Below are 22,636 nucleotides of genomic sequence, written 5' to 3' on the forward strand. Positions count from 1 at the left end.
ATAATGAAACTTAATCTTAACAGCCATGTTTCACTGAAAAGAAAGTGACAGGTTTCACCACCGAAACTGAACCCAGCACAGCTTTTGTGATATTAGAATGAATAATGATTAATCACTAATGAAGCCCAGAATTAATCACACAGACGTCAGAAGCCAGTGATTGTAATCTCATTAATTAAGTCTGTAATTTGAGTCATAATTCATGCAGCAAAGGATTTCATTTCGTGGTCACTTACGGACCAAGAGCCTAAAAATATATGTTATGTGTTAAGCTAACTCGTCTTTTCTTATTTTATATCAAGGGTTTAGCAATGTTCTTGTTTTTCTCTTAAGCCGATAGTAAACATTTTAGCAGGGATGGCCCCAAGAGGAATTATTATTCTAATTATTTGTGATATGTCCCAGGATTTAGGTCTGCAACTAATGATTATTTTCATTGTTGATTAATCTGTCGATTATTTTTCTTGATTAATTGATTAGTTGTTTGGTCTGTAAAATGTCAGAAAATGGGGAAAAAAGTTTCCCAAAGCCAAAGATGACGTCCTCAAATGTCTTGTTTTGTCCAAAACTCAAAGAAATTCAGTTTATGGTCATAGAGACGTAAAGAAACCAGAAAATATTCACATTTAAGAAGCTAAAATCAAATAATGTTGACTTTATTTTCATAAAAAATTACTCAAACTGATCAAAACAGTTGGTGATTAATTTAATAGTTGACAACTAATCAATTAATCGTTGCAGCTCAACCAGGATTGATGTTTTAAAGAGGCTCTTAAATGGTAAAATCACAGGAAATGCAGGAAATGAAACCTGCAGGTTTATATGTACTTATTTCTCCTGAGTCTGTAACCTGCTGCAGAATTTTGTGACGTGAATCGAATGAAATTTAAATGTCATCATGTTGTGACCTGTAGTCTCTCCTGTGTCCTAAATGTGGGTTTAAAAACACTATTGATTGTCCTTGTTTCATATTTACAGATGGGAAGCTGGATGTGTTTCAACAAAGCAAACTGCTCACGTCGATAACGGTGTGGACCACGTTTGGAGAATTAGCCATTCTGTACAACTGCACACGGACCGCATCAGTGCGAGGTAAAGACTTTTTACATTTATGCTGTAAAGACTAACTCAAGTTCTGCTGATCAGATTGTACTTTTACATGTCAAGCATCAGGATGAAGACGAGCAGTCAGTCAGTCAGTGTGTGACTGACGGCTGCTGGGAGTGAATCTGTGACCTTGTGGAGGACATGATGAAACACCACGTAACAAAAGTCCAAGCTGTTTTTCAGAGTGATCTTACATTGCAAAACTTTGCTCCATGAAGTTAGGCTCTCCACAGTTCAGACTCAGAGGTGTAGTGTAGTGAAGGATTATGTCGCCAAGTTGTGCCAGGTAGCAGGAAAGAAAGAGCTGGGAAATGTAAAAGAAAAACAAATATATTTATCAATTCAGTATTCTAATACAAAAGAAGGCTGATGACTTTATAATCTCAGAGAATATTCAAGTTTTTTTCTTGTAAATTTGTGTTTTTTCTCGTAAATTTACCACTTAAATCTCAGAGAATAGCAACGTTTTTTCTTGTAAATTCTGAGTTTTTATTTATTTACACACTTAGTCATTATATCCACATTACTGATGATTATTTATCAAAAATCTGTAAATATTTTGTGAAAGCATCAATAATAAAAAGGTACACTATCGTCGCAATATCAATATTGAGGTATCTGTTCAAAAATATTGGGATATTTGATTTTCTCTATTTTGCCCAGCCCTAATTGGAGTTAGCTGAAAGCCCGGTGTGTCTCATAAAGACGATAAAGGGTGCCTCGGTGCATCGGTATCAGACGCTGAGGAGCACTGATCAAGCGGCGGTATTTGACAAGTTGGGAGTGAGACTGGGTTGTCTGAAGAGAAAAATAAAGAAATTATAATAATTTTATGACAGAGAGGAATAAAATGCATATTTGTGGTTATTGTGTATTATTTAGATTTTTCACACAAGGTTAAGGAACAATAGCTACCATGTGCAGAGATTTAACTGTGGTTGATGCTCTTTTTTTTATGTTACCAGCTACGCAATGTAAATTTGTTTCCCATCCCGTCCAGCACCCTTTAGCATCATATTCTCTTATATCCTTCCCAACGCACTTCCGAATGTAATCTGACACTTCATCTGACCTTCATCGAAGGAACCACCTGATAATGAGAGCAGGAGAATCAGATCAGGTCATTAGACCCGAGCAAACAAGCTTTTGCATTGGGTGTGTTGACAAAGGCTTTACATGATATCCACAGCTTTGCATCCTGATTGGCTTTCACCTCCTTGGCATTTGGCAGAGTGCATACCATGTAGTATGTGAGTGCTCTTTGTCCGGGTTTGTATATTTAACCAAGTAATTGACTGGTGGCCCTTGGGGGGGGGAGGGACACTGAGTTGACCTCAATATTCAGGGTGAACTGGAAAGACCGGAACAGTCCGACAACAGTGGGTTTTACATGATAACAGATGAAGTGGATAAAAGACCAACTCGTTCTTTGCTACTGGTTCATGTCCAACTTTCACAGCTACTTCCTCCTCGTACCAACAGAAGCTTGTCTTCTGTAGATTTGAAGTGACTCACCACCAAGATAGAGGACAGATTACAGTGTTTTTCTCGCCTCTGTTATCCATCTGACAAAATAAAACAATATGTAATTTCTTTGTGGTGATAGAAGGCTTTAATTAAACTAGAAAATAGGAAGAAAGATAAGAAAGGGGAATAGAAAATGTAATTTTCTTGGTTGTCACTCATCAGTCTACCAGATTTCCTAGACCCTCTGCTATTGAAACCAGCTGTGGCTCCTTTAGTATTTACTAATCAGGGGCGAAGGTTAACTAGTTTTTCGTTGAGAGGTCAGAACGTAGACCATGTCCCCTCTTTCTGATGGATGTGATGTTGCTTTTACAGCGGTGAAAGAAGTGAGGGTGTGGGCTTTGGACCGGGAGGTGTTTCAGAACATCATGAGGAGGACGGCGGAGACGCGACACGAACAGTACCGCAACTTCCTCCGAAGGTTAGCCCCAAACTGTATCCAAACAGCTAGCATCACCTCATTTTTATGGTTTTTATGAGCGATAACATACAACAAATGTTCCCTATATAGGAAAGTAATGGGCAAGATGGATTCGAAGAATGACGTGATGTATGATGGACTCCTGCCAGCCAATTAGGAACAAGTATTTTGTAGAGGATATGGTAGAAATGTGGTTTCTGAACATCAAACTACTTGATGGTTAGGGTACAAAATGACCACCAGCAAGTAGTCAAATACTAGAAATACTGGTTTCAGTTAGTCAACAAGTCACTTTATCAGTTCATCACTGTACCAATCTATCTGACTGATAATATATAGTTAAATAGTAAAGGTCAAATTCCTGATCAAATTGCCCAAAAACAAAAAAATAGCTCAAGTAATTGGAACTTATGGTCGCTGTCGGGCACAATAACAAAATGAAGGAGTGAATCGGTAATGCTGTGTTCACACTACAAGTGACAAAATCATCAAAATGGCCAAGCGTGGCCAGCTGTATTGTCGCCGAGTCACCGTTTAAGTGTTGCTCAAGCGTTCGTTGGCGTAGATATGTTGTTAAATATTTTTTGACTTTGATTTTTTTATGATTGAACGGAACAGAGTGAAACAAAAATATACGACTGGTTGATGTTTCACCGCGTCATCGGAGCGCTGAAAAAAAAAATTGAGATAAGCTCAACTTTGATTTGTAGCTACGAATGTCGGGCGTCAGTTTGTAGCTTCATGTCACCGGCTTCCATTGAAAATAACTTGTAGCCTGTTGCTGTGTCGCTCGTACTGTAGTGTGAATGCAGCTGAAGTGGCTCGTTAATTTTGGACAAATCAAATTTTTTTTGTCCAACGATAAAGTCGTTTTTCTCATATAGCAAAAAGACAGTTATACCTACATTTAAAGATATATTTAGATCCTTTGGCCCACTAGGGAGCAGAAAGATTCAAAAACAAACTCATAACTTCAGATCCGTGATACACCACTGGTTATCAAATTGTTATGGTTAATTAGTTAACAATCAGTTAGATACTTTGTCTGCATTCCAGACAAATCGGACAAATTTCCAAATTCCAACCTCCAAGCGTTCCAGATGCACAACGCCAAACGTTAACAAAAACCGGTGAAATAGCTGACCGTGACAAACTCATGTGTCTTTGGCATGTGTTCACACAATTGAACTCTCAGCAGTGCAGCCTCCACATTTGTGGGGCATTTTTAAAGTTTTACGAATAACTTTCGTGCAGAAAGGGTAACTTTCAGAGATTGTTTAGCATAACCAGCTACCTAATAATATTGGCGACAGATTTTGACAATGCAATTTGTAATGCAATTTATATGCAGAACAGGTTTTACCATATGATAGTATGAATTATTTTAACCAAATACAGGCACATGTACTTTTCGTTGCGTGTTAGTTTGAGCAGCGTTCCATTGTACTTTCTCTAATAGGAGGTTGGAAATTTTCAAGTTCAGAATTGTCTGGAACGCAGCATTGCATATCTAGCAGCAGACACATGGCAACATGGAATTGTAGTTTTGATTGTGTCCAGCTGATGAGTCCATATTCACTCTACTCTTTAGCTTTGTTGTAGTCTGGTGTTGTTTTACTCCACCACCTCCTGAGCAGCATATATTCATCTTTAGATGCTAGATGTTCAACTTTCTTCACTAGCAAGTCCTTTAGTCTATCTGTCTGCTGTTCAGTGCTGCACTCCGAACAAAAACAAGGTGCTAAAAGAGACTAAAAGAGGCTAGAAGCTGCAAAGAGCTAGGCAGCAGATGTAGGACTGAGAAATCACTTCACCATAGATCTCTTTTTAGGGTCTAAAGTCTATAAAAGCACTGTCAATATGAGTAATATCATAGAAAACCTTAGATCATGTTATGTTATTGTCCTGGTGCATTACTTGATTTCCATGACACAGGAAATATAGTTCTCCATGAAAGGTCCCTGGCATCATGTGTACAGTCATTTATATTATAACGTACATGCAGAAATGAATGCTCATCACCTGTGTTTTGTCTTTTCTGCCAGTGTTTCCCTCTTGGCTAATCTACCAGAAGACAAGCTAAGCAAAATAGTGGACTGCCTCGAGGTGGTAAGTTATTCTGTCAAACTATCTATATTTCTGCTGGAGGGACAACTTGACTTTTCATTGTATTGCCTCAGTATTGCACAACTGTCTGGCAGCTCATGGGAGCCCCAGCGTTGCAGATAGCTGCTGTCAAAATATCATTACCATTTGGCCATATACCATTACCGCGTGTCAGCATATTCTCTCTACCTCCAGTCGGCAAGACCTCACAAATTACCTTGTTGATGAACGGAGCCGATATTATTCTTGTCATCGCCGGGCGCTGTATATTGTTACCATAATTATTTGACCGAGGCCCCAGAAAGTGTTTATTCAAATGGGGGACGAGTGATTTCTTAAAGATGTGCGAGTGACAGACTTTTTTGGTGTGAGAACATACAAAGTGTGCAAAAGTGTATGTATGTTGAAACATGCAGCTCGCCCCCCCCTCCTCCCGTTCTCCTCCATAAGCATTGTATTTCAATGGTGAAAGAGAAAACGGAGCGGAGCTTGACAGCTTCCGGTTAGAAACAGCTTTTCTCAGCGTCTTTTCACAATGAGAACTTCAAGGACGTTGCTTGCTATCGTTGGTCGTCCCACTAGTTTCCACGAAGGGAGAATTTCCTTATTCAGTCATTTCTGATGGAGCTGATTCTGTTGCCTGTCGGTGGGGGGGGGGGGGGGGGGGGCTGTAACATAATAGCGGTGCAGATGTTCGTCGAGAATCCGCCAGATAATATTGAAGCTTCTTGTCAAACAGTGGGGGAATGGAATTCAGTGTGTGTGTGTGTGTGTGTGTGTGTGAGGGGGGTAGGCTACCTTGTTTTTCAGGATACTCTGTCAGGTTTTCAGTCTGATCTGCTGATTGGAATTCGAACTGGAAAGTTTCAATGGCAAAGAAGGAGCTCTGTTGAAAGAAAAAACATTAATTAGAAATGAAAATAACTTCTCTGTTCATTCACTCATGATCCTGAGACCTGGCATGAAATATCTTGTCATATCATCACACAAACTAACAGCCTAGCAGTGGGGATCTGAACTTGGACGCTCAGCTAAGCTACCTTAGGATGCATAAAATGGCTTGTTTCTCATGTGGAAGCAATCTTAGCTTGCTGGTTTGGGAATTTTGAAAAAATGTGTACATAAATGCGGACCATGTTTTGACACTATATCTTTCCGGAAACATTTTTGTGTGTTGCAGGATCTAGTGGCGCCGCCATTACTGCAGTGGCAAGTCATAGTGACTGTTACAGTGTTAACTGGTGACTTTCAGCCGAATGCGTCCGTGGTTGCTTGTAGTAATTTATGTAAATGATCGGCGTAGATAATAAACACAGACGGGTATGTCTCCACTTAAAATGGATTAAAGTCAAATTGAAGGCTTTTATGAGGACACAGCTGCCGTCACTACGAGCAACCACGATGCATTCGGCTGAGAGTCACCAGTTTACACGCTTAGCAGACACTTTGTACGTGTTGTTTGTGATGGCAACCAATTAATGATGTTTACTTTGTGATCATTAGCTAGAGCAACTAAGCAAGTGTTAACTTAGCTGACGTTACTTGTTTCAGGCTATCGCTCTGAACTGCTCAGGTTCTTCCCGAACTCCTAGACATTGTTGTCAAAAGTAACGTCACATAGAAAGTAAAGGTAAAAGTAGAAAATTGTACATTTCTTAGGACAGCTTGCATTCTAACGTGTAGAATGATGCCTGCGAAGTAATGGCGACTTGGTTACTTCCAGTATTTCATCGGATTCGTGTATAGAGACAAAACATGCTAGCCAGCGTAAGCTAACGTATTCAGAGAATTATTCTGCCTACGCTCCACCCACAGAAATCTGTCCTCATGTTTACCAACAGAGAAGGCGCTAATTGAATATTTAAAAACTTTTTTACAAGGTTTCTTTGCTCTTTTTCTATAAATATAATTTCTCTGTGAATTAGGGATGACTGAAAGTAAAAACTCTCACTGTCCTCTTTTTAAATCATTCATGTGTGCTCATGTCATGACTGATATTTCAACAGCTCCTTGAAGGCAGCAAGATGCTTTCAAGGAGCCGTACAGGACAACCAGCCCACCTGGGGGCGGCTGAAGAGCTGCGGTGGTCTTAAAAATAGGTTCTCAGTCCTTTCCTCTGGCGTTAGTGTCTCTGTCCCTGGAAGCAGAGAGGGACGTGCCGTTGGATGTGTGCTCTGACTGGTCGATCGACAGCCGCCAAAACTAGGACGACTGCAGCCAAACCCAACGCACACACACACACACACACACACACACACACACACACACAGCAGAGCATTAGTGGCTTTCTCTAACACCGACATGAGCGAACCAAAGCAGAGCAAGTTGATGGTAAAGATCGTTTGGGGTCACGGCACTTGAAGTAGTTTAAATGAAGAGAATTGCTTTTTAGGCTTTTTAGTGAAAATGTCCTTTTCCCTGAAAAGGTAAATGTTTGGCTCAAGTTCAGGATTCAAGTCTGGTAAAACAAACCAATTCAAATGGTGTCACTCCTCTGCACAGTTGCTGGATCATCCAGACAGTCTTTATAAACAAAACCGTGGCATGTTGTCTCCGCTGTCACGGACAGGTGTTAAACTAGGCTCTCTTGAAGCGTAAACGTGACGTAAACAAGCTCGGACGCTCAAGAGAGAATGCCACTTGTGTCAAGAAGTTTTGACAGTAAACACCAGGGAATGTTTTCGCGTGGTTGCTCTGATTTGTTTGTTCACTTTTCGCCAAAGTCCTCTATAGTCAAATGGATTACGGGCCGCGGACAGTTGTCTCAGCTGCGGGGAATTTGGCATCGATCCCAGAGAACATTTCATCCTGGTCACCTTCTCATTCTTTGCACTTCACCTAAAAGCTTTGAAATGGAAGGCGATCTGGCAGCTGGCTGACTCAGCAGGCTGTGGTCTGGACGGCTTGTTAGGTTTGGTATATGACTGACAGAGTGAAGTGGAGACTGAGAGGACACGCTGCACCTCCGTGTTTAATTTGAGAATATCTCAAAGCGTCATTCAGTTTTATGATGCTCGTAAGACTGAACTAAACATTGAGACAAACTTTCTCAGTCAAGTGTGATCTGCACCAACTGGAGTGTGTCGGAGTGAGCAAATCATGACCGGCCTTATTCTAACCAAACTGAGTCTGTGCAGCTTACACTGCCATGGCCACAGGAACTAGGTGTCAGTTGTGATCAAATCAAGACTCTTCAAGGCTAAAACACCATTGTGAATCACTGTGAAGGGTACATTTAATCTGCAAGTAACCATAGCAACAATATGGGTACTTCAGGCTATGTTTCCATTTAACTCTTGCTGGTGAAAGCAACTACAGTAAAAATGGATGATGATTTGGACACACATTTTCTGTTTGCCTGTGATAAGTGGCTGTGTTATAAGGACGATAATACACTCCTTATAGGTGACATATGTGGTATATAATATAAGGGACTATAATACGACTTTGCAACTGTGGTTTGTTCATCATTTCAGGAGCTAGCAAGATATGATATATCAGGATACCTCATTTTATACTTTGGCCACAAATTCTCAAGTCCTATTGGCTGGCATTGGAGAGGTCGCATGTATGTGTGTTTCTGTAATCAAAAGAAAATCTTGTTGTGAGATAGTACTAGGTGATATGTATCTCTGCTGGAAATCTTGCGATGGCCTTCATCACTTGATATTGGGGAGGTCAGGACTGGCCTGTAAACACATACAAGTACACGAAGGAGCTGTCAATTTCAATGAGTGGTTTTATATTCAAGGATTTATGATCTACGAGGAGTAGAAAAAGAACATTTTGTCTCTAGTCACTTAAAATCTGGATACTAGGCTATAATCACTGCTAGACACTCCAAAGACTGTGTATCAACATTAGCTAAGCTTAAATGAACTGAATTACTTACGTGGTGGAAAATAATTCATATTGCTGAGAGTTAATGTTACTGTTCCAAAACCCAAGACATGACATCAGCTTTATTGTTTGCGATATTAGACGCATATCGTACATTTCACGTTTTAAATACAATATTATGTCAGACATGAAGATCTGTAAGATAACGTTAGCTTTAGTCGAGGATTAGCTAACAATAACAAACACTAGCTAGCTCTTATCTGATGACCTCTGGAAGCAAACGTTTGTGAAGATGTAACTTGATGTGAAAATGTGTATTGAGACTTTTTTAATACCACATCAACAGACAGACCGGCCGGTGATCCATGAACCGGAAGCAGTAACGTAACGTCACTGAACCGTTTTTCACCAAAAGTTTTTAGAGATTATAAACACTTGAATATGTAAACAACTCATTGAAATCGATTGAGAAATGTAAACGCTATAGTGCTTTTTATCCAGAAAAACGGCAGCTCTCCCGTTCACTTGTATGTGTTTACAGGTCAGTCTTGACCTCCCCAATACGGCATGTATGTATATCTATATCTATGGTAATCACGGTGACGTCACCCATTGGTTTGTGGACTACGGTTTTGAAGCCTCGGGTTCAGCATTTTGACTGTCGCCATCTTGGTTTTTGCAACCAGAAGTGACACGAGAGGGTGGAGCTAAGTACAACCGAACGCTGAATAAGACTTTTTTTTAGGCGACCAAAATATTACAGTTAACTTTCATGAACTGAAAACACAACTTAAAGCTCTAAGATGAAAACGCGGACAACTCCCAAACCAGACAACGCCATGGTAGCGACCTGTCAATCACAAGGTAGCCCCGCCCTAAAGCATCCCCTGCTTTATGGTCTATCTGACTCTAAATGGGACCATAATTTACTAAATGAACATCATGCTGTATTGAAGAAGACTTAAAACTAGCAACTGAGACCATAAACTCATGTTTACAATGTTTACTGAGGTAATAAATCAAGTGAGAAGTAGGCTCATTTTCTCATAGACTTCTATACAATCAGACTTCTTTTTGCAACCAGAGGAGTCGCCCCCTGCTGGCTGTTAGAAAGAATGCAAGTTTAAGGCACTTAACACCTGGAGGTTGCCACAGACAGACAGACAGACAGACAGACATATAAACACCTGGCAAAGAACTCTAAACCACCTCTGTGTTAGTTCCCGCTAGAGTAGGTGCCTCCAGGAACACATTCTGCCATGATGACTCACAAGGTGAAAACAATACCAGCCACATGCCGTCACGGCTGGTAAATATCATGTAGCGCGGGGTGAAGCGCCGTTCTCTCTATATCTGACTATTTGAGAGCAGATAACCAGTGACATTTCTCCTTCTTTATATGCACGAGGCAACCTGATATCAAAAATTGTCTGGATTTTAAAACCCCTGTAATCTGAACCCATCTGTTCTTGTGAAGCCCATTTTCTGCTATTTGCTGTTTGGTGTTTATCCAGACTGACAATGCAAGCAGAAGGAAGACAACTGCACAGAAAAAATATATATTTCTGATAACAAAAACTGGAAAATTAAAACCTTCTTATTAAAGTAAACAACTGGCTGATATTTTAAATTTAATTATATATTGCAATTTGCGCATTGGCTTGTTCTTTGCCTCTTTACAGCTCGTCAGGTTTGTGTATTATCATATTAATTGATGTCGGAAGTAATAGTCTCTCACAACCCGGTTTTAAAGCACAGTTAAATTAATATTCACACCAACACAAATTCATCCTACGACCATGATCATGAAAGGCCCTCGTGACAGACATTAAAAGCATCATAATCAACACAAGTATCGACCCGTACTTCATGTTTCATTAATCCCATGAGCCCTCAAAGATCCTGATCCTGATCAGCAGGCTGAGAAGCTCCGAATGACGGAGCATCATTGATGGCTGAACTCCAACGCCCTCATCCCGCAGGCTGGCCGGCTACCAGGAATCAGACCAGCCGGTTCAATGGTTGAATCAATGTAATGCTTCAACTCTGACTGTTGTCCTCACCTCCCTCTCTCCCATTAGGAATACTATGACAAGGGAGAGCACGTCATCCGGGAGGGAGAGGAGGGCAGCACCTTCTACATCATCGCACAGGGCAAGGTAACGTATTTTTAAATACTGTAACAGACACACAAGCGCATCATTTAGCTTATCACTTACATCAGGACCCTCAAACTGCAGCTCTTACTGCTTACTAATTTTAACTTTAACCCTAAACCTAAGAAAAAACAGAAATCCTACAGACCATCTACTCCGAAAATACATACTCTTTGTGCAACAAACAGAAGCACATGGCTAATTATTATGCAGAATGACATCATCAGACCTTCCCCTCATTGCCTTGAATGCCTTGTTGGTTGGGTTGGTTAGGTTTAGGCACGAGGAGTGGGATTAGTTTAGGGTAAGAATATCAGGGTAAGTCGACCAGAAGCATTGTAGGGAGGGTCACGTCTTCGCCATGGTAGGAAAAGAAAATCGCAACCAGGAAGGTCCGATGACGACATTCAGAGCCTCCCTTAAAGCCTCTTTTCAGGTTAGCAGCTCTTAAATCATCTCATTAATAGCTGCAATATACTACTACCTTTGCACAGAAAAAAAATAATAATTTAAAGCTAGGGTTGGTAATGTTGAGAAACTAGCAAGAGTTCGTTACATTTTAAAAATCATCCAGCCGAAAACCCAGCCCAGTGTTGTAAACAACGAACATAGCTATTGTTAGTACACACAGCTGTCAATGTAGCAGCTTGTGGAAGACTCTGGTGATGCGCAATGAGTACACAGGCAGAGTGCACGCAGGTAGCCCGACCAATCATTTCATTACGATTTTTTTCTTTTTTTTTGGTCAGAGCATTTTATTTATTAATTGCTGTCGGGATGTAAAGCGCATTTCAACAAATATAACAAAACATATTTTTAATAAGATTACCAGCTACCTTTAACAGGACTAAGAATGTCTGTAGATGCTACCATACAGCCGTGCATGGCTCTGTGAAGCTGTACTTAGGTACAATGGTGCTTTGAGTTAAATGGTAACGTTGACATGCTAACATGTTGATTTTAAGCAGGTATAATGATTTATATGTTTCCAGCTTAGCTTAGCATGTTAGCATGCTATATTTTATTCAAAAACCACTAATGTGAACCTCATGGTGGCACTAGATGAAAAGTCAGTGGATCACCAAAGTCACTGGGATTCATCCGGTGAGAACCATGAATGTCTGTACAAAACTTCATGGTAATACATCCAACAATGTCTGAGATATTTCAGTCTCAAAGTGGTGGACAGATGGACAGACTGACATTTCTATAGAGCTAGACCGCTCGTGTGGCTAAAAAACAATAATACAAGTAAGTGAATAAAAATAAGTGTAGTCACGAGAACTTTCCTATGTGGAGATTCAACAACATATCCGATACTTACAGGAAAATTCAGCTATTTCTTTTCATAGTTTTTGCCCTTACTCTCCTTGGTTATGATAACCAGTAACACGTGAGCTGCACTGCAGAGATTTCAGAGACGTTTTCAGACCCTGAAACAATGATACTCATTAGGACCGGAGACACAAGCCTTAATCCTGTCCTTTACAACAATAAAATAAATCCTCCATGGCCTTGGTTAGACAATACTGGATGACGGCTCTATTGCACTGATAAGGAAGCTGCTCTAGTCTTTGCTGCAAAGGCTTTTCTCATCAGTCAGCATGAGTGTTGAATGGCGACAGAAACACTAAATCCCCAAATCTCACAGGACACCGGAACCCTTTCTGCTCCTGCTGTCATTCTTCCTCTGTCCCCGTCACATTGGTTTCCATGAGTGTTAACAAAACTGCATATGATAATTAATATAGCAGGCATGTCATCCTGCAAGTAAATCTGAAATTCAATCCTATTGGCAACTTTGAACATTTTCATATTCTTGTCTTAACTCTCTCTTACTTTTTTCGTCATGTGTGCCACGTCAGATTCAGCAAACGCTCCTAACCTCAGATAACTGTGTAAATGACCTGCGTTAACATGATGAATATGTGCAAAAATTAGCATAAATGAGAATTGTGAATTAGCATAATTAACGCCCCAATTATACCATATAAGGCCTCACGTCCTGCCCCGTTCATCTGCCAATATGTCAGCACGCTCTTCCAAAAAGGCCTGACGCGCATCCAGAAGAGATAAGATGCGCCTGGTTACACTTCCTGTTGACCTTATTATATACAGAGACTAATTAACCTTCAGTTAGTGCATCATTTAAGTCGTTTTGCAGTTTGAGATGCTCATATTGATATTGTAGTGTTATACAATAGCATCAACAACCAATTTAAATGAATGATGATATCGTTAGGCTATCTGAATACATTTAGAATTATATTTTAATTTGAATTGCAGAGTCAAACAGGATAATGTCAACATAATTATGAAGTGTTATTTATATAGGATTTTCAAAGTGCTTCAGAGTAATGAAATATACAATCCATTAGTGAAAAATGTAGGTTTGGATAACAGCAGACTAATTGCACATGACTCCTACAGCAGGTCTAGACCACACTAAATCGTGTTCGTACTAGGGCTGTCAATCGATTCAAATATTTAATTACGATAAATCGCAAATTAATTGCATGTTTTTATCTGTTCAAAATGCGCCTTAAAGGGATGTGATCATCATAAAGTGGGCATGTCTGTAAAGGGGAGACTCGTGGGTACCCATAGAACCCATTTTCATTCACATATTTGTAGGTCAGAGGTCAAGGGACCTCTTTGAAAATGGCCATGAAAGTTTTTCCTCGCCAAATTTTTGGAGCGTTATTTAACCTCCTTCACGACAAGCTTTTATGACATGGTTGGTACCAATGGATTCCTTAGATTTTGTAGTTTCATATTATATGATATCTTCAGTCTACCTTTAAAACTGAGCTGCTACAACCTCCAAAAATCAATTGCGTTAATGCGTTAAAGAAATTAGTGGCGTTAAAATAAATTTAAATTTAAAATTGATTCATTGAAGTGCTTTGGATAATTTCAGAGGTTTTTTAGAAACGTATATAACATCCTAATGGATATTGATGTATAACTGACTCATCTCTGAAATGATGCTTTAAGGTTATACATTATATAACCAATAGAAATAAAGGCCAAAAGACAAGAAAATACACACAAAAATGTATTTTCCTTCAATAACAAGCCAGTTTTGTCCAACGAAACAAAATGTTGTTCAAACTGTATGCTAGTCTGGGAGGTGAGGGACTATGACTCACCCGCCCGTCTGTCTGATAAGTCAGCAACCTGACACCGGGCAGCGAGGGGAGATGGAGAGGGGGCCAGAGAGACGTCCACTGGGGACTTTCAAAATGCCATTATGAGCCGACGTGAGACAGCAGCTCCTCAGCGCTAAGCTAACCAAACCAGAGAGGAACACATGTTGTTTGGGAGAGGCTAATACAGGAAATGGCTCTACTACCCCCACACCCTGTACCTCCTGACCAGGGAGGGAATAAACTCGCCTGCCACCAGGAAAAACAGGGGAAGTGAAGGTCAGTGAGGTCAAACGGGACACTTAGCTAAAACACACCCCGGTCGTTGCGGCTGTGATGTCATTGCGGCATTTCTTTGGCAGGACGGTGCCACGAGTGGGATGTTTGACCTCGACCGGGGTGGGCCACTGGTTTTTAAAGCCTCACAAATTAAGGAGAAGTTTCTCAACATCCAGGCTGCTGGATGGGCAGCAGAACAACCAGCAGAGCAACCAGCAGAACAACCAGAGGGCAGCTGATTTAAACCCTCTCACAACGAATGTGTCTATTTTGACAGCATGTCGAGAAAATACAGCATCATCAACGCCACTTAGTCACTCACAGCCATCGTGTTCCCATTACTATAATTGAATATGTCAATTATTCTAATTCCTTTACTTTTTTACAATGAGTGTCAAAATATTTGGAGAAAATTGAAAGCACCTGTAAAAGCTGCAGCGGAGAACCGGAGACGGCAGCGGAGAGCATGAAGGAGTTAAATGAAGGCGTTAAATGTTAAAGATCCAGCTGACTGTGTTGTGCAGGTGAAGGTGACGCAGACCACCGAGGCCCACAAGCAGCCGCAGATCATCAACACGCTGCAGAAGGGAGACTACTTCGGAGAGAAAGCACTTATAAGGTGAAAACAAACACAGCAGATTGTCATTTTTAATCTGCTCCTGCTTCTTCATTTTCTGGTGGAAACACTGTTTTAAAAGCCAAGCCATGTTAAGTCATGTTTATTTATACTACAATGAATTTACAACCTGAACAACACAGGACACCCTCCACAAAAAACACTTACAAGGAAAATAATAAGATGAAGAAGCATTACATGTACTGTAATCTGCTGCAATCGGCTTCCTCACCTCTCAATCATTACTGTTGAATTCTATTTTAATGTAGATTTTGAATCTTTTTGGATAGAAAATGTTCTTTCTGGATGCACGTTAAATACAAAATGCTCTCCTAATACAAAAATCATCATCACAACAGCATCAGAAATGTGTGTTTGTGTGTCTTTCAGTGATGATGTCAGGTCAGCTAATATCATCGCCGATGAGGACGGTGTGGAGTGCCTCGTCATCGACAGAGAGTGAGTATTCTGACATTTGAAACGTAGTATTGTTCCCTCTGTGACAGAAGATTACTGAAGCCCTGAGAGGCAAGTGAGAAAAAAACATTCTGGTCCAATCAGTCTGATCTGAATTCTTCAGCCAACATTTCAGCGGTTGCACTGTTGACGTGCGGTTGTTGTTTTTCTAGGACATTTGATCAGACAGTGGGCACCTTCAACGAGCTGCAGAAGTACCTCCAAGGCTACGTGGCAACGCTCGATCGAGACGACAAGAAGAGACACGCCAAGTAGGTGTTCAGCACAGCATAGTGAATGAAAAGCTGTGACAACTAAATGGGATTCAACAAAACTAATTTTTGAACCATAAACATTTTTACTGACAGTGAAAATATAAGCGTACAGTAACATACCCGGCGGTTGGTTAAAATGAGGCCCCTCCTCTGTCTCCATCCAGGAAGTCGGTGATCCGCCACCAGAGCCAGCCGCTGTCTCCGGACGTCATCCAGATGAAGGACATGGTGTCGGCGTTTCCTCCGTCCAAGCCCTTCGACCACCTGGAGATTGTCGCTACTCTCGGGGTCGGCGGCTTTGGACGAGTAGAACTGGTGAGACCTGAAGATACGAATCATTATTGATTATTCATTTAGTCTATGAATAACATTTAAAGGATAATGAATAAAAAATTGTATCTGGTAATTGAATACTTACTTTTTTGTTAATTTAGCCTTTAAGCTAACTTGGATCTGTAAAAAAAACCAAATTTTTAATCAGATCAAAATGTATCTTAAAGGGAGATTTGTTTAGGTTTTTCACTCTAGCTCTAGGTCTACAACCTCCAAAAGATTGGCAGCCCTTTGGATTTTTAAGAGGTTAGAAGGAAGATACTGGCATCATATGAAACTAGAAAACCTAAAGAATCCATCGGTACCAACCATGTCATGCTAGCTTGTCGTCAAGGAGGTTAAATAACGCTGCAAACTTACACTAAATGTTGGCGAGGAAAAATTGTCATGGCCATTTTCAAAGGGGTCCCTTGACCTCTGACCTCCAGATATGTGAATGTAAATGGGTTCTATTGGTACCCACGAGTCTCCCCTTTACAGACATGCCCACTTTATGATAAGCACATCCAGTTTGGGGCAAGTCATAGTCAAGTCAGCACACTGACACACTAACAGCTGTTGTTGCCTGTTGTTGATTTGAGCATATTGTTTTATGCTAAATGCAGTACCTGTGAGGGTTTCTGGACAATATCTGTCATTGTTTTGTGTTGTTAATTAATTTTCAATAATAAATATACACACACATTTGCATAAAGAAAGCATATTTGTCCACTCCCATGTTAATAAGAGTATTAAATACTTGACAAATCTCCCTTTTAGGTACATTTTGAACACATAAAAAATGTGCGATTAATTTGCGACACGCTGTTATTTCCATCTGCAGGTGAAGGTTCAGGGCGAGGACGTGACCTTCGCTCTAAAGGTCATCAAGAAGAAGCACGTCGTGGACAACAGACAGGAGGAGCACATCCACTCGGAGAGGAAGATCCTCGCCGAGGCTCGCTCGCCGTTCATCGTCAAGTCAGTCGTCCCGCTCAGCCTCTCCGAACACGTTTCCATTTTTTTTTTATCCCACATGATGAAGCTCTGCTCCATTAGTCTGTGAAAACACTGCGCCGCTTATTAGTTTTTGATGAGATCACAGTCGAGGCCTCGAGCAGATTACATCCTCTCAGTGGGGTAGAATGGCGGGGGGGATATTAAGATGTCCGCTACGAAAATGTAGTTATTTGCGATGAAATATTGCAGCGGTAGCTTTTCTTTGCCTTTTTGTGAGATTACGATGATCCAATTTCACTGAACGCAGCGGAACAGACGCAGATATTAAAGCCATTCTTCACCTCCTGAAACGCTCCTCCTGTTGACCTCCTCTTCATACACTCCACGTATTTATTTGACCTCATATGTTTTCACTATTATCTCTTCATATTTCTAATCTGTTTTCAAGACTGATGTAAGGCGATCTAAGATTTAAGGCTACGTGGAGCCATTGACATCCGCTCTGCTGGTACTGAATCTGTACATGATGCTCCTGCGCTGCTATTAGCGATTTACTCTGAAAACATTACCACAAGGGTCAATTAAAATCACATTAGTCCACTAATGAAGCAATAATTTGAGCAGTAATGTCTGTAAATATATTATAGTACACTGCAATAATAACCGCTGGGGCTGCGTTGATTCATTTAAGCATCCTGCTTACTGTTTATGATCTGGTCTGCATCATTAGTTCTCTCCCTGCTGCTTTTTTATATCAGTTTACTGTTTAATAGCAGGAAATCAAGCCTGAGTAATGATTTTTTTTTACCAAATGAAGCTAATGTGAACTATTTAGACAAGTGAATGTGACTTTTCTCTACTAATTTTTACAGTGATAATGAAATTAAAGAGAAAAAATACTGCACTCTAAATATTTTACAACCAGGAAATAGTACTATGTGAGACAAGATATTACCAGTTATTAGGGCTGCCCACTCTTAGTTGATTAGTCGACTAATCAGTCGTTTTGGTCTTAGATGACGAAGATTTCTTTAGTCGATAAGTTGTTTTTTATGCCTTTTCATGCTGAATGATTATTTCCAAGAAACTTATGAGCACATCTCTGATAAACAGAAGGTTTAGAGTGGTGCTTTTGTGTGATTCTTTGTGGATAAACTCAGTGTTATGGTGAATTCACACCAAGAGCGAAGCAAACTTTTCACGCGGCGCGATTACATACAACGTCAATGCAAAGAGGCGAATAGACGCAAATTCGTGCCGGGAAATTTGCGTGACGCTGTGTTGCGAAAGCCTTTCAGCATTGAGATTCTCCTTCTGTCGTCACTGACGTCCTGACGTTGTTGAATCAGAAACGGAGGAAATACATCTTGTTTGTGTCTGTGGTCAAACTCCATTCAGAAAACACGCAATTTAAACGTTTTTTGATTGTCGTCTTGCGGACAGATCTGGCGAAGCATGAATTCAGACTTTTTACAAATCTGCATCATTATGTAGTTATTTCGGCATCCTTTTGATCCATTTACAACAACGTCGCTGCCATATTTATGTGTAGATGACTCTATGTTGAGTGTTGATGGAGCAGCTGCATAGCCTGGCGTTGATCAATCCAAACTCCATTCAGAAAACAAGCATTTTAAAAGTTGTTTGATTGTCATCTTGTGGACAGACCCGACAAAGAATGAATTCAGACTTTTTAGAAATCTGCATCATTATGTAGTTATTTTGGCATTCTTTTGATCCATTTATTGCAATTAAATCACACCACAATCTGTTTATTTTGGGTTCATACAGCAGTAACGCCATGAATACAGCTCGCCGCCGGGAGATGTTATGAACTCAGACACGACGGCGTTTGGTTTTCCGACATATCTGGGACTTCCACAACATGTACAAAGCAGCAACAGTGGTTATTTCTTCCATGGTTGATGGTGGAAAGAAAAGTTGTTGGTATCTATGGAGACAAGCTCCTTCTCCTCTCTGGCGTGAATGAACACAAATGATACCGGCTTTCCAACTCGTGCGAGTAAAGCGAGGCAAACATTCACTTCACTCTTAGTCTGAAAACAGCGTTACATGAAGGTCAAACCTTTTACTTTGAATCTTAACTTGTCTGTGCTTCTCTCGCTCCAGACTGTATCGCACGTTCAAGGATAACAAGTATGTGTACATGCTGCTGGAGGCCTGTCTGGGTGGAGAGATTTGGAGTCTGCTCAGAGACAGGTAGGACAGACCAACCACTGAATGACGATGTTATATTATTGAAAAACAAAATCACATTTAGCATGCTATCTCTAAAATACAGTCCTTTCCACAGCATTGTCATTTTATTGCTGCGTTGCTGCATAAAGTGATGGTAGTACTGTGAGTTTACCATCTAATGAGGGACTCCTCCTGGACTCTCAGGTCCAGTAGTCATAAATCACTGAATAAGAGCTGCCTGGAACTGTGTTCAGGTGCATTCCTGTAATGAGACCACTTCTCCTGCTTCTCAGCCTCCTGAGCAGCGTCAGGTCTGACCCCGCTTGTCAGCAGAAAGTTTAAATTTGTCTTTCTCGTCTTCAGGGGGAGTTTTGATGAGCATACTGCCAAATTCTGCGTAGGTTGCGTCACAGAGGCTTTCGATTACCTCCATCGCAAGGGTGTCCTCTACAGAGACCTGAAGCCTGAGAATCTCATGCTGGATACTGAGGGATACATCAAACTGGTGAGCGATTCCCAACTGGGTCGGGCCAATGTTCCCTCAGCACCTATGTTCCCTCATGAACATTTTGTCCATCACCAATTAGGCCCTATGTTTCCTCAGCATCATCCTTGGCTCATGTTAAAATCTGTGTAAAACGTATGTATAAGTATATACTGTATATAAGTATATATCGCGCTACATCAGATAACAGACAGAAAAAAGAACAAACAGAGTTGGGGCGAGCCATTACCTCACTGGCGGATGGGGGACATCCCATTGTTCCAACGGCCCATTATTCCGAAATCCCAACCGTCTGAAAAATACACACTCTCCCTGCAACAAACAGAAGCACAAGGCCAATTATTATGCAGCGTAACGTCATTGGACCTTTTCGATTTTCCGTACTAGGGTGAAGGCATGATTGCTCTACTCTGCCTCTGATTGGCTAGTACTCATTGCCTTCGCTGGTTGGGTTGGTTAGGTTTAGTTATGAGGAGTGAGACTGGTTAGGGTTAAGGTAAAAATACCAGGGAAAGCCAATCAGAGCCAGAGTAGGGCAGGTCATGCCTTCGAACAATGGGCGTTTGTTTTCGGTATAACAGTCTCTCGGTCAAATGGGACATTTTTCGTTACTGTAAAACTTCACCTCAGTGAGTCCGCGACTTGCTGCAAATTGGCTTAGTTACGCAGAAGTCAGCCCGCTGACCATCCTGTTACGTTGATTTGAATGGGAATGTCTGTTCTACACTATTCTATTTCTATGATATAGACACGCTCCCATCGTTCTCTTTTACTTTACAGTGTGACTGTGACTGTAGTTATTGTACTGAAATGATGGAGATAAAACTATGTACTCATCAGGAGGTTTCATGAGATCTAAAGAAAGCCAATAAGCACCTCAGTGTTATTCAATAAAAATACAGGCTGCCAAGGCTCCTTAAAATTAGTGGTCATTTTAAAATGTATTAAGGTATTTCTTATGGGAAAGACCTAAACGTTCCCTAATGGACTTTTTAGAGTTAAAGAGGACCTATGCTTTTGTGCTTTTTCCCTTTCCTTTAGTGCGTTATATAATTTCCTTGTGCATGTAAAAGGTCTGCAAAGTTACAAAGCCCAAAGTCCACACTAAAGGGAGTTGCTCTCCCCCACAGAAACACTGCTGCTGAACTGCCTGACACATCTTAAAGCATGTAAACATGTTCTAGTAGAAATACAAAATACAAGTATGAACCTGAAAATAAGCATAATAAGTCCTCTTTAACTGATCAACTCTGCCTTCCCAGGTTGACTTTGGTTTTGCCAAGAAGATCAGATGCGGCCAGAAGACCTGGACCTTCTGCGGGACGCCGGAGTACGTGGCCCCGGAGATCATCCTCAACAAAGGCCACAACTTCAGCGTGGACTTCTGGTCTCTGGGCATCCTGGTGTTTGAGCTCCTTACCGGCAGGTCAGTCATCTGTGCTTCCAGTCAGCACCTGATAATCATCCTTCCTCTGGTGTATCACGTCCATCTCCTTCCTGATTTGCAGTAATTATTGTTCGCTAACTTGAACAGAGTGCTGCTGAGAAGCTTCACTCCAGCAGACCTCTGATAAATCATATAGAAATTCAATCTCTGCCTCTGTTTTTCTTCTCCACTCCACAGTCCTCCGTTCTCAGGGAGCGACCAGATGATGACGTACACTTTCATCTTGAAAGGAATCGAGAAGATGGACTTCCCCAAGAAGATCACCAAGAGACCCGACGACCTCATACGCAAGCTGTGCAGGTACGAGATCACACGGGTAGAACAACATTAAAAAATAAAGCTAGTAAATCCTCCAATCCACCACTACTTGTACTCAGCCATCAAGGTTCTCAGAACAAAATCTGATGATGTTTGATGACCTGACGTCTAGGTACCTGAGATGAGTCTGAACCATGTAATCCAGTGAAAATTCGCTCAGCCTTTGAGTGTTAAATTCAACTAAAAGCCAGATATCTAACTAAAAAGGAAGGAGTCTCCGTCTGTATGTCTGTCCTTTGATTTTCTCGACAACCGTTCATCCAATCGAAAAATCCTTTTATTTGCAATTGAGGAAGTTTTATCAAATTTTGCTGTTTCTATACAGCTTTTCTGATGCGATACTTCAACAGCTTTGCACCCAAATGAGTGTAGCCTATACTCTGGTACTGCTAGGGGACGCAACTATGTCATGGCAGGTGTATTGCTTAGGACATAAGGAAGCACAGTGTCGAGTGTGGAGTTGTTTGGATGACGGTTCTCAAAAAAGCTGAAAGCAGCAACACCTGATGCCAAACTATCGGCCCGTTCCGAACAGGCACGTTTTGAACGGGAACTGCAACTAAATGAAATGAAGAGAATGCAGTGCTTTCAAATGTCAAAGCACTTGAACAACATCAATGATGACAACAATGATCTACTTTACAGGAAGAATCCCTCAGAGCGACTGGGAAACCTCAAAAATGGAATAACTGATATCAAGAAGCACAGGTAAGACGGGAATGATCCATTTAGTGGCTGATCTCAGTGGGAAGATTAGCAGAGCTATTAGCACTGATTGAACATTATGAATGTGGGCCGGTGGTTTATCACATCAACAATTAGATCATCACTGATCACAACACACTGTAAAAGACTTTATACAGTCTTTCTTCACTTAACTTGCTTCTTTGAGAGAATATGAAGGCAGAGAGAGATACAGGAAGTTATACAGTAGGGTCATGAGTTACAGATTGCAGGGGTTAA

At 40.9% G+C, this 22,636-nt stretch overlaps 1 protein-coding gene across 1 annotated transcript in view; it reads left to right on the forward strand.

The window, feature by feature from the left end:
* prkg2 (protein kinase cGMP-dependent 2) overlaps window positions 1-22,636 on the forward strand; it is a 41,548-nt gene that overhangs the window by 14,659 nt on the left and 4,253 nt on the right. The window contains exons 4-17 of the mRNA XM_037776998.1: window positions 979-1,092; window positions 2,950-3,055; window positions 5,101-5,164; window positions 11,083-11,160; window positions 15,110-15,204; window positions 15,592-15,660; window positions 15,831-15,929; window positions 16,097-16,247; window positions 17,089-17,225; window positions 19,335-19,424; window positions 19,767-19,908; window positions 21,171-21,334; window positions 21,533-21,655; window positions 22,319-22,381. Of these exons, the coding sequence (XP_037632926.1) occupies window positions 979-1,092; window positions 2,950-3,055; window positions 5,101-5,164; window positions 11,083-11,160; window positions 15,110-15,204; window positions 15,592-15,660; window positions 15,831-15,929; window positions 16,097-16,247; window positions 17,089-17,225; window positions 19,335-19,424; window positions 19,767-19,908; window positions 21,171-21,334; window positions 21,533-21,655; window positions 22,319-22,381 (1,495 nt within the window). The remainder of the gene's footprint in view (window positions 1-978; window positions 1,093-2,949; window positions 3,056-5,100; window positions 5,165-11,082; window positions 11,161-15,109; window positions 15,205-15,591; window positions 15,661-15,830; window positions 15,930-16,096; window positions 16,248-17,088; window positions 17,226-19,334; window positions 19,425-19,766; window positions 19,909-21,170; window positions 21,335-21,532; window positions 21,656-22,318; window positions 22,382-22,636) is intronic.

Source organism: Sebastes umbrosus, chromosome 8 (genome assembly GCF_015220745.1).
Source record: "Sebastes umbrosus isolate fSebUmb1 chromosome 8, fSebUmb1.pri, whole genome shotgun sequence".
Classification (NCBI taxonomy): Eukaryota; Metazoa; Chordata; class Actinopteri; order Perciformes; family Sebastidae; genus Sebastes; species Sebastes umbrosus.